At 33.2% G+C, this 13,110-nt stretch overlaps 1 protein-coding gene across 3 annotated transcripts in view; it reads right to left on the bottom strand.

The window, feature by feature from the left end:
- Ddc (aromatic-L-amino-acid decarboxylase) overlaps positions 1-13,110 on the bottom strand; it is a 69,353-nt gene that overhangs the window by 19,823 nt on the left and 36,420 nt on the right. For all 3 annotated transcript variants that reach the window (XM_035363753.2, XM_035363755.2, XM_035363754.2), the window contains 3 exons: positions 10,712-10,831; positions 9,109-9,219; positions 7,613-7,756 (listed from right to left, as the gene is read on the bottom strand). In XM_035363753.2, the coding sequence (XP_035219644.2) occupies positions 7,613-7,756; positions 9,109-9,219; positions 10,712-10,831 (375 nt within the window). The remainder of the gene's footprint in view (positions 1-7,612; positions 7,757-9,108; positions 9,220-10,711; positions 10,832-13,110) is intronic.

The following is a 13,110-nucleotide window of genomic DNA, read 5'->3' as shown; positions in this document are numbered from 1 at the left end:
TATCCATATTTTTAAAGCACAATATATTTTTATAGAAACATAATATTTAGAATAATCATTTTTTATAAAAGTCAAATTATGATATAAGCATACAACCCTCTAGAGACTGAATTAATGGAAGTTCAATGGTTATGTAGAAATGATCTGCAGCTACTTAATGGCTGGATAAGTCAGCAGATTCTACGGACAAGTAAGAATAATTATATAAACGACACCAACATTCTGGATTCAATAAACAACGAGGATACGATGTTTACTAAATGAATTTAAGAAGTTTTAAAACATAAAAAATCAACTCATTTTTTTTCCTAAAATGTATTTTTGTGCGTAGCGTATTTTCATTATATCCTTAAAATTCTAATTTAGAATGTAATTGTCAAGAACTGAATCCTAATCATCAGTAATATAATAAGTAATTATTACGGTTATTAATAAATCCTTCTTATAAAGTAATTGCAAATATTTCAAAAAACTTTCTGTCTGAATGCAAACATTTTTCTATGCAAATATTTTTAATTTTATATTAATCAAGATTGCACACCATATTACTTATTTCCACTTCAATTCTTACCGTCAGTTCTAGTAGAATTTACAAATCAATTATATTTAATTAAGGATTGGATTGGATTATTTAATTATGGCAAAGCACACGAGGGCTATCTGCCTAAAGGGAGGAATGCCTTCGTGGAGGACTAAGGGAAACTGGTTCGTATACACGTTACACATGGGGAAAACCACGAAACCACCCATGCGGCCAGCCCGTTCGCGGGATTCGAACCTCGGACTGAACTACCAGTGTTCAGTGTCTTTACCGCTCAGCCATTGGTAGGCTATTTAATTAAGGAATGACCATCTAAGTTAAGAAACAGCGTACCGTAACAACATTTCAATTATTGGCGCCGTATCTTTCATGTTACTCCCGATTGGCTAGATACATGATTTTTAATGAGTATTCGGATTTTACTAGTAACTTCACTTGGAAATCGCGCTTAAACTAGGTTAGTTGGTTATTTGAACATAGAAAGAACATGGGAGCTATTTGATTAAGATGCTTTCATAGAGAATCTTTGTAAAGAGAACCTAAAAAACTACAAAAACCAACCATGCAGCCTGGGTTAGACTGAGCAGCAAACAATTAGTATTTAACAATCTTTTTTTTTTTTTTTTTTTCCAAATTCTAGGCAACTGATAAGGCTTCAATTAAATCTCCAATTTAATATTTTATTTGTAAATATTTAAAATATTGTTGTATTCTTAGACACAAAAAGCAGAATTTAAGTTTTGTTAACTCGTTAGTAAACTACCAAGCCGTAGTGCAAATGAATATTCAATTTCTTTGGCAATAATTGTATTCACTTAATATTCTTGGAATATGAGCTAAAGAAGGAACGTTCTCGGAAGATTAAAGAAGTGTTTAAATCCAGTGATATTAGGTTTGTGTTACAAGCTCAGGATCAAAACGATTCTGCAATTGCCCGAGTAGTTGACTTGTAAATGGATGTGAATTAAGCAGATGACTTTTAATCTTACGTTATTCAGCCAGAAAACGTATTCCAAATGTTTTGTATTGCATGACAATGCATCTTTTCATTATTCAATAACCAGTCGGAGAACCGCTTGTGTTCGGAAAATAAGTATGTATATTCAATCGTCCTGCATGTTCTTCAAATTTGTCTTCTTGTGATTTTTTTTCTTTTTCAAAAACTAAAGTTGCCTCTCAAAGGAAAGTTTTTTGACATTGAAGAGACAAAATTAATATGACATCTACTTTTAGAGGCATGTGAAAAACAGATCTCTACAAACCTTCTCTTCCATTACATGTTGTGCAGTCAGACAAAAAGTTACATCAGCGTAAATTCTATAATCTATTTTTATTACGCTCTGATTACTTTATTAACATACAGTGAATATATACTAAATCTTTTACTTTAGCTTAATTAATTCGGAATTTTTGACGGAATTGTTGTCGGAACTAAGAAGATAAGTCAAATTAAATATTTCGATAACCCAATAAATTCAAGTTCGAAATTTCAATATTTTATTTTCGGAGGGAGGGGAAATGTTTTCAGTTTTGGTCCATTATACTAAGTATATTTGCTTCGATTTTTTATTTTTCCATAAAAGCGAAAATAATTTGAAGCTATGCATTATATTGTATACATATAATGCATAGCTTCAAATTAAAATTTAATAATATACAGAGTGGTTATAATTAAAGTTCCACATTGAAACGGTCATAAAAGGAAAACTACTGGATCAAATGTTATCAAACTTGGAAATCGTGTAAAGGTCATGGGAATTTATTTTCCGCGAAAAAAAGGAAGTTCGAAACCTCACCACCAGGGGGGAAATGGCGCTGTATTCAATATTGTTAAACGAAATATGGGTCGAAATCTAACTTAACCTTTTGTTAAACGGGTTTAATATGTTGTATAGCCTTGAAGTAGGCAAATTACCATTTAAAGACGTTAAATTCGATGAATGTCGAGTGCGCCATCCCTGTAAGTGAGAATTTCGTCCGTGAAAACCACGAATTAGCGATTAGAAAATGTGAGATCGCAAATCACTCTCACAAGTGCGTACAATCTGGAAATCGTTTTCTTACAGATTGCTAATTTGTAATTTTTTAAGCCTGAATTCGGCACTAAAACATGAAGATACTGATTCAAAGCGCTTTTAATCGATTTGGGCCAAAGAAATCTCTCATGTTATCTATCTATTTCCATTGCATTCTCCTACTGCATTCGATTGCATAACAGTCATTTCACACCGTTTACTGTTGAATGACAGCTAGTTTTATAACTGAACCATTTTTTTCTGAAGAGCAGTCGACAGCTGGACTACTGCGATTGCAGCTCACTTAGAGCCAATATTAAAATGTTTCGTGATACATGAACTGCAGTAACGTGGCATTTTAGATACTACGATTTTTATGCAGGGCTGGGCACCACCTCAAGAGTGTCGCATAGTTACTTAGGCAACATTTCACGAATGAACGTCTTATAGGCCAACACTTCCCCTCTTCCCACCAGACCTCAACCTCTGTGACTTTTGTCTGTGAGGTTATCTCAAAAGCACTGTTTATGGTGATAATCTAAACAATTTGGCAGAAATGAAAAATGTGATACACTGATAACATTCCTCCTGATATGCTATGTGTAACGTGTATACGAGCCAGTTTCCCTTAAAAAGTCCTCCACGAAGGCATCCCTCCCTTAAGGCAGATAGCCCTCGAGTGCTTTGCCGTAATCTAATAAACCAAACCAAAACCAAACCTGATATGCTAAGAGCTGCTGTTGAGAATGCAGCAACATGATTTAACTTGCTTTCGGAAAATGCTGGACGCTACATTGAACATGCTTTGTAACACGTTTCGGAAAATATTAAACGCATTTTAAACAGATGTTTTCGTGTCTTATTTCATTTAACAATATTTTATACAGCGCCATTTTCCCCCTGGTGGTAAGTTTTTGAACTCTTTTTTTTTTTTTTTTTTTTTTTTTTTTCCCGCGGAAAATAAATTCCCATAACCTCCTTTACATGATTCCCAAGTTTGATAACATTTGGTCCGGTAGTTTTCCTTTTATGACCATTTCAAATTGAAACTTTAATTATAACCACCATGTGAATTAAACTTTAAAAGTTTGACAGTTTGGTTCAAGTCTCAGCTTTAAAAATATATGTATAAATATAATCTTTTATATTAATCCTCTTAGAAAGAATGTTTTAAGAAGCTAATTTTTCTCTCGCGTTATAGACTGTATAAAAAAAACATGATCTTTAGTATGATTTAGATTGTTTCAGCCGATATAAGAATCGGATCACTCTGTGGTACAGAATAAACCCTGCTGGACTGCTTTATTTCTTTGTCATTTAGCAAAAATCTTTTCATTAAAATATTTATCCTTTGGACTTCGCTTTAAACTTTATTTATAGCTAAAATGACTAGAAAATGAAAAGCTGTCTTTAGCTGAAACGCAATTCATATAATTGATATTTTAAAAAATTGACAAGAATGCAAAATGTATGGAAATCTAGCAGTCGAAAAATCTTAATTTTCTTGTGTGAGCACTGAAAATAACTGTAGAAGGAAAGAAGAAAATTAGGGAGAAAAGTAAGCAAAAATGTGCAGGGAAATTTGGCTGTCAGACATACCAAGATGTTCAAAACGTTGGACGCTTTCGAATATACTTTCAGGATACTTCAAAGAATTTAGGTGTTCAAAGAGAAAACACTTGGACGTGTACACCAGCAAATACCATCAATTGAGCTTGTGTTAACAGAAAAGACAAAACGATATCATTGCAGATTAAAGTGAAGAGCGACTGGTTTTAGACTATATGGTTGTGTAAATTACGTTATAGAACATCATATCGTATCATAAATGGTGAATCCCATGATTTTCTCAGTCGAATTATTTGAAGATTCAGGAGTTTATCCAGTGATGTAAGTGGATGTCACCTAAAGATGTTTTTTTCCCTTCCTGATGAAACAGCGGCCGAGCGGTAAAGTCGCTGAACACTGGTAGTTCGGTCCGAGGTTCGAATCCCGCAAACGGGCTGGCTGCATCGGCGTTTTCGTGGTTTTCCCCATGTGTAACGTGTATGCGAGCCAGTTTCCCTTAGAAAGTCCTCCAGGAAGGCATCCCTCCCCTTAGGCAGATAGCCGTAGTGTGCTTTGTCATAATAAAATAAACCAAAACCTTTTGATGAAACCAGTCTTTCCTTTCATCTCATACCTTCAAAATGTTTAGCCTCTAAAGACTGATAAAGGCTCTGACGAAATACTTCGTGAAGAACTTTCTAAGGGAAACCAGCTGTCATACGCGATACACATGAGAAAATCCACGAAAACGCCCATGCAACCAGCCCGTTTACCGGGGTTCGAACCCCGGAGTGAACTACCAGTGTTCAGCAACTTTACCGCTCGGCCGTTTGTGGGCCTTTATGAAATGGAAGGCGATAACTTTATTTAAAATGATTGTCAGAAATACCAAAATGTTTCGAAAAGTTGGATACTTTTCAATATACTTTTAGAATGCTTGAAGAAAAAGAGAAGAAAAATAAATTTTTTCGTAAAATTTAGTATTCGTATTTTTTTTAATTTAAAACTTTTCAATCTTATGATATTTGATTCTTGCGATTTCAAAAATAAAATATTTAACTAAAATATGAATAACATTTTAAGAAACCAAATGTAGGATAAAATTGTGTAAGGCAATGGGCACAATGATAAAACTGTTTAAAGCAGTGTATGCAGGTCATCCTAAGTTAAAATATCAGTTATACATCTCTCTTATTTATATATATTTTTTCTGAACGGAACATTGAAAGGCGTGTAAAACTGCACTTTACTGTATTTTCTCTTTTAATATAGTACGCAGTTTTCAAACGCATCGTAGTCTGGGTTACAAAGTATTCTTCCGAAAGAAACGCAGTTCAAATAAATAAAATCAAATTCAGGAAAATTGATATTAATAAATATATTTAAAATGCTCAGTTCGAAGGAATAAATAGAAAATTTTAAAACAATTATCTGAAGAAACAATGCAACACAAACAATTAAAATAAAAGTATAAAATTTAAAAATGACCTAAGATAATAACTATGACGAAAAATATATATAAAGAAAACTATTTGAAAAAAAAAAAAAAATAAACGCTGCACCTTTATTTACGCAGTTCGAATAGGTAAATAGAAATTTTTAAAACAGTTATTCGAAAAAAAAAAAAAAAAAAAAAAGTGCAACTTAAACAATTAAAATGAAATTCGAAAAAGAAAAAATTACTTAAAATAATAAGTTATAATTAAAAATATAATATAAAGAATATTATGTGGAAAAAAGGAACGATGGTGACTTTTTTTCCCCTCACGGGAAAGGAAACTAGGTTGCCATATATTAAGAAGTTCGCCAAGTAAAGTATTCTTGGCGCAAACTGACAAAAAAGTGCCAACATAAATTTGTGAATTTCTCCGTAAATTTCGCTCGAAATTTTACAAAATTTCATATTTAGGCGTAATTTGAGTCGTAGAATCGAAATATGTAAAAAAATTGGTATGTTATTTCAGAAAAAGTCCGATTTTGTGTCAAAATACCTATGTTAGAATAGTGCTATATATAAATCTAATATATATCCTAAGTCGCGCTTTCGAGACATGAAGAACGCAATTTGAATTTTGTCAATCGGTCCAGTAGATCGGGAGATATAGGACTGTCCCATTTTTTTTTTTTTTTTTTTTTTTTTGAGCAGTGTACATCTGCTTCTTAAAACATTAATATACTTTAGGAATTTGATTATGAAATTTTAAATTCGACAACTATTTTTTAATAACATCCGCATTTCAAGTACCGTCAAGTTTGATTTGGAAATAATTCGAGATATGATCGGGGTGAGTGAGCACGAGCAAAACGGCAGAAAAGGTTAAAAAATCATTCGAAAACTGAGAAAGGTTATCGTCTAAAAATTCACGAATTCTTAGACAGCGTTGGTCTTAGTTATAGAGTTTGCTACAAAATTTTAGCTGAAAATTTGAACATGAGCTACACTGTGTATATATTTTCCCATGATCCCACCCACAACTCTGAATACAGGACGTAACTAATAATCCCATGGTTATCATTCTCCTTCCTACCTACTGACTGGATCTAGTTTCCTGTGATTTTGTTTCATTCTTCAGATTGAAAATGTAATTAATAAGACAAACTCTTGGAAATGTGCCCAAATTCAAGGAGAATCGTGCTTTTTTGTTTTTTGCGTATTTTTTTTCTTCTACCAGGGCTGGTACAGTCTTTTCACCGCCCGGCGCATACTCTATAACTTCGAAATTCTATTGCCTGGTTTCTTCCCAAATTTTAAACGTTTTGCCGCCTTTAAATTCTTCCGTTTGGTACTACTTATCATCCATATCCTGAACACCACAAGCTTTTGGAAAATAACCACATGGCAGGGCCGTTCATAGCCGGGGTGCAGCGCGTAAAAGTACGCGAACGGCCAAAATCAGGGACGGCCAGACTCTCGCGATACCAAGCCTAAATATTTTAAATTAATTAAATTCATTGTAAGTACTTGTCATATGTAAGTACTTTTATACAATTTTTCATATGTAAGTACTTAGTGAGTAGGAATTTTGGGGCGGCAATCTTAGGAAAGTACGCGGGCAGCCAATGGCTCAAGAACGGCCCTGCCACGTGGTTGTCATTCCCTACCCCTCCCTACTCGCTTGATTTAATTTCCATATTCATGTCTGTGCCCCATATTCAAGGAGAATCGTCAACGCTGAAGAATGGGAACTTCAAAGAAAAAGGATTTCGATGCATGAAAAAACTGATAGAGCAACTATTTACATTCCAAAGGAAACTATTTTTAAGGAAATGGCAACCCAAACAGAATTTTAAAATGTACAAAATTAATTTTTTTATGAAGTTTGGAAAACCTTGATATGTTTAACCCTAGTTTCTATGATCACTGCATTACTAAACTCTATCCTCAGGCAATGCTTTTTTGCTGATGTTAATATCACTGTAAGAAACTAGCTCTTACATTTTACTGGGAAACACCTATATTTGAAAGGAAATAGTTTACTGAAAAATGTTAGAGGAAAAATTTCTTTACCATAAAAGGTATGTATCCATTCTCTCGATCCTCTCGTATGGCTTTGGAGAGCGTGTCGCCTCGCAATGAAAGTTGAGAGTCGGTAGGCAGAAGCCGCATTCGAACGGCACCCAGCAAAGCTGCTCTTTCCACGGAAGAATGCGACTGAAATAACAAAATAACTGAAGAAAACATTCGGTGACATTATCAGTTTTTATTTTGCAACGTACTTTTACCTATAGACCGTAAAAATTAGTATTTTATTATTTAATAACCATTTTAAACATTTACGTCATTGTAAAAATGATTCAAATTCGCTGTATCTGTAACTTACAGAAATTGTTTAAAATCGTCCCATTCTGATTTCATGTTTCACTAAAATGCAAAAAAATACCTGAAATGTGAAAGCTGAACTATTAATTGTCGGAAAAATATTTAAAATCATAATTTTCTTTTTGTATGCGTTAGTATGCGTTAGTAGCACGTAAAATATTCCTGCAGTCTGAAAGTACATTGTTAATTGCAAGAAAAAGTTTTAGAACTATAACATAATTATTTTTATGTTTCAGTAAAATGTCAAAAATTCTTAAAATGTGTAAGTAGGATTGTTAATTATAAGAGAAAGATAAATTTTCTTACATTTAATCAAAATTTTGTTTCTGGGTTTTTTTGAGCCTAATTCTGAAGTTAAATTTTGACTTTTGAAATCTATTTGCTTGGAAATTTTCGCACATACGTATTAGTGATGACAATACAATATTCCACACATATATACATTCAAAATCCCATATATATGTGTGTGTGTACTTTTATTAAAAGCTGAATTTTTATCACATATCCTTGTTTAACTATCAAACTAAACATCTCAAAATTTTGATACTTGCACTGTCAGATAGAATGGAAAATAATCGTCCAGATGAAGGTCTTTCAAAATTTCTGAATTAATTTGAGGAATGTTTTGCGATTATTCAAAAGTCATTCGAATTTTGTTTAGTTATCGTAAGGATCACGTGTTTTTTAAATTAAAAGATTTATACCTTAATATAACAACTGCTAAAACTCAAGAAAACTGCTTTTCCATCCAAGAATTACTTAACCAACGTACTGAAGTTTTCCGGAAAATTTAGCTTCCGGAGTATTGTACGAACAAATAGATGGCTCTAGAGGATAGGAGATTTGTGGAAGTAAAGGCCGTAAGGTCGAAAACCTCTTACAGATGTATATAGATAGATATTGCTCTTGAACTGAATTGTATGGTTTAAGTGCGAAGAACGTGATATTTAATAAATAAAGGTAACAGACAAAATGTTAAAAAAACGGCCCTTTGGACGTAATTTAAAATCTGAAACCTTTCAGATTCTTTTTATTATTTATTTTAAAATTTACTTCTTTATATTTGCATAATAATTACGTGTTGACAATGCAATAAGATTAAAGAGTACTAAAAACTATTGGTGTTTAATTTAACTAACTGACCATGATGTTTATGAAAGGAAAAATTTTAAATTTGTAATTACCTGATCTGAGGCATATGCGACAAGCTTCTCTAGTTTGGCATCCTTCGATAAATTTAAGACCCTGCTTCTTGCACCTAACAGCGCTACTAAGGTAGCCTCACTTGCTGTTCCCTATAGAAAATAAATTTCAAAACTAACATAAATGGGTATTTTCTTTTACATAATTCACAGTTACAGTTATACAGGCACTAGCGCGAAGAACTCCAGCTCTATACGGCAGTTCATCAGGTACAACCCTCAAATGCTATAATTTATTCTACTATCTCCCGAATGGAACCTTTCTTGTTGAGTATTTTTTATGTACTGTGACTTATGCTAAGTGTAGCCTGCAGTACAGATCTTGGTGGAATGAAAGTGTGAATATACAGTCAAATATCAAATACCCTCCTTCACCTCAGACACAACTATCGTTGCCTGTAATGTTTCTTCTTGAGCACAGATATAGTAAAAGAGTTCATAACCTGTCATTTTCCGGTTGATAATAATCTGGAATCACCAACCAAAAAAATAAGTTCATACACTTGTTTCTTTTCATCTGTCTTATCCCACTCATTTGCCAGGAATCCAGGAAAGAATTACATTTTTTTTTCCATCAGACTTTGCATGCCATTAGATGTTAAGCTTAACTTTTACATGTTTAACCTTTTTCATTCTTCGCAGATTCTTTGGTGACGAAGTCTGCTTCTTTATTATTCTTACCTCGTATGGCTTCGAATTCATTTGAAATATATTTTCAGTTCATTATTATTTTCCAGTAAGTTGTACATTTATTTTACTTGCTTGGGGTCCTCTATAGCTTAGATTGCCAAAAACGCTATCTGAATCAATATTAAGAAGAGAGATATTGTTGGTAAAATCACTAACAGCCGCCTTGATAGTTATCAACTCTGCTTGAAAGACATAATTTTGAGGACCTAGATGGCCTTTCCATTTGAGCAACCACTGAGGCCACCCGGTACAATTTCTGCGTATCATAAATTCTTTGTTCGGTATCTCCATAAATTCTAAAAATGTTGCCTGCCGGTCCAAATTTGTTGAACTGCTGTATTATTGCAGTACAGTAAAAGGTGCTACCTACTTCATTGTAGACCTTCGCTCTATCTGTTTAAGCGAACATACAGATAGAGTTTCCTCTGTCTATATATGCCTATATTCACAACGAACATTCTCAGTGTTACAAAGAGCTAATAAACTAGTATCTCAATGTAGTTACAAAGAGATAATAAACATACGTTTTTTCACTTAAGAAAGAAAGGTGCGTTTCAGAATCCAGATTAATTTAACACTAATAGCACTGTCTTTTATACTATACAGTTTAACATTCTGACTTGAAGAAAAATGGCCAACAGTCCTTTTACGTATACTAAAATTTGATTTATAATTCTGTTTAGAATACAGCAACTTGAATTTGAAATCTTTTCAACAGCATCTTTGAATCTACATTAAAAAGTATATCTTAAAGAATTATGTTTCCTAAAGCTTATATTTAGTATTATGTTTTACAAGCAATACTTTAATTCAATAAATCTTTTAAGTCGTATTTTTTAGGATTTACTATACAAATAAGATTTTTAACAAATCATAATAATTAAAAATGCATCACCTGTATGACACCACCTCCAGGTCCCATAGATTCGAACAGGAAATGAGCAGGCAGTTTTAGTGCTTTTCCCAACCAATCCAACATTACCATTTCCATTTCCGTACACGCAGGGCTTGATATCTATGGAGAAGAATTAAATTCTCAGTAACTACATACGATAAGATAGCGCCAAACTAACTAATAACATACTCTATATTATTAGCTTAATTTCATATCATAACATTCAAATAAAAAATTGTCCCGAAAATGCGCTATCACAGTTTTATTAGTTATTGGCTTCCTTTTAAATTTCGAATTCGATTAGCTCATTACTAAACTAACAGAGATTTTAAGTATCCGTAAGATCTCTGTAAAACATTAATGCGCAATAATTCAGAGATTTGGATTTAAGGAAATGTCCTTTTGACAGACAAAGAAGTCTACAAATCCTACAGTTTTCTTCGAAGTTTTTCCAGCATAAAGAGTTACATTTGTTGCTTCATTTCATTCAAGATTTACAACATTTTAATTCCGGTTCAGTCCCGCTGTTCTTTGTTGCAAAAATGTTCATCAAACAAACAAACATGTTTTCAGATCATGCATACTTCCTTCAAAGAATACAGTTCCTCAGCATAGCTGCAGCATGTTATTCTCTTCTAATAACAGAAGGATACAAATTTCTCAACATAGGAACAAAATTTGCTGTAGAATTTTATTTACAATTTTGTGGTTGACTTCTCTGGTTTTGAGATGCCTGACCGCCCTTAATTAGACCACTGGTTTTAACAGCAAAACTTGAAACACAACATCTATCGATGCAAATATATTTTTGAGGCCAACAGCAGAGATAAAGTGGATTGCTTAGTCATAGCAAAACACACCAGCATTGCATCAAAAAGGGCTTTCTAAGAGAAACTGGCACACATATTAAGTATCAGAAGTGCGACAGCATAATACGACTAGACAGAGAGAGAGAGAGAGAGAGAACGAGGCAAGAGGAAGATGGGATAGAAGGTGAGTGTGAGCCTCTGCTAAAAAGAAGGATACTATTAAAGAATGACGACAACGCAAACATCTACTACCTCCATTGTCACTTTTCATCTGTTAATACTTCACTTGCTAATACTTAATCTGTAAATAATCATAGCCATTATTTATTCACGGATTTAATATAAAATACTTAAATAACTTTGGTTTGTCTGTTTCCGAATCCTCTAGAAGCCAAGCCTCATATGTGGGCCCTTCGGTCGGTTCTCAGTAAATTTTTCAGCCTCTTCTTGTGCAAGTACACTATTTCACCTTGATTATTGATAGGGAATTAATTAATTAATGTTTTGTAGAGAATTTCAATAAAATCAAAATAATTTTCAAAAGCAGAACTCATAACTTTGTGTTTGGTTAGGAAGATGACCGCACAAATTAGAAACGACTTCATGAATTGCGTGGACTTGATTCATTTCGAATTACGGACATTTAGGAACGTATTGAATATTTTCACTATTGAAGATCTAATTTCAATTCTTAATTTTTTAGATTTAGAATGCTCCACTTCCGCTGATGACTGTTGATATATGATAGTGAGTGTTTAACTTATCGATCTGTTATTAGAAACTACAGTTTTTGTATCTGATTCCGATAGTGTATTAGAAAACACAGAACAACAAATTCTCTAAAACAAAATGGAGCTTAAACAGCTGCAGTTATCTGTGCGCAGTTAACAAATTTTTCGAATACGACAGTTAATCAAAACTCACACGCCTACATTTGTTGATTATTCATATAAATATTACAGTTGCTTATTTATATAAACATTAAATAAATAATACGAAGAGTGTCAGCGGTGGTAAATGAACATAGTGGATTTAATATTTCAATTCGCAGTATATTTGAATGTATAAAATCCTCCTAACGGTTCTTCTGATAATTTAATAGAACCTTTCTCCGAGGATTACGGACTCCGTGCAGTAGGATGGTTACGTTACACAGGGAAATTTCTGCCAGCACCCTGAGTGATCTTGCCATTAAAATTAACCGTTTGTGCCTGTACAAGCGGTTAATTTAAATGATCCTCTTGGTAATTTGAATGACCCGTACATCTGATTTCTGAAGCACAGTTTAAAAATACGCTTTCTTTTAGAATAATAATGAAAGCCTCTAAACCAGAGAAAGTAGTGTATGCCTGCAAGCAAAAGACCGGTAGTTGATGGAAAGTGATTGAAGAATTCTAAAAAATTGATTACAGAACTTTTGAGGTAGGAAATGCAGAATTATGGTAGAAGACACGTAACGGTTAACCAAAATTAAATGTTAAGTTTTTACCCTTTATCACGTATCATTTATTTATCAACAAAATAGTAGAGGTTCTCCAGCGGTCGAGTGGATAATCCTGCATTGGAGCTTTCGTGGCTTTTCTCACGTAT

The sequence above is a fragment of the Stegodyphus dumicola genome, chromosome 12, assembly GCF_044657685.1.
Source record: "Stegodyphus dumicola isolate Sdum_Otavi_A_Nest chromosome 12, ASM4465768v1".
In the NCBI taxonomy this organism is placed as follows: Eukaryota; Metazoa; Arthropoda; class Arachnida; order Araneae; family Eresidae; genus Stegodyphus; species Stegodyphus dumicola.
Note: the sequence above shows the minus strand (reverse complement) of the source record. Positions and strands in the feature narration are given on the sequence as shown.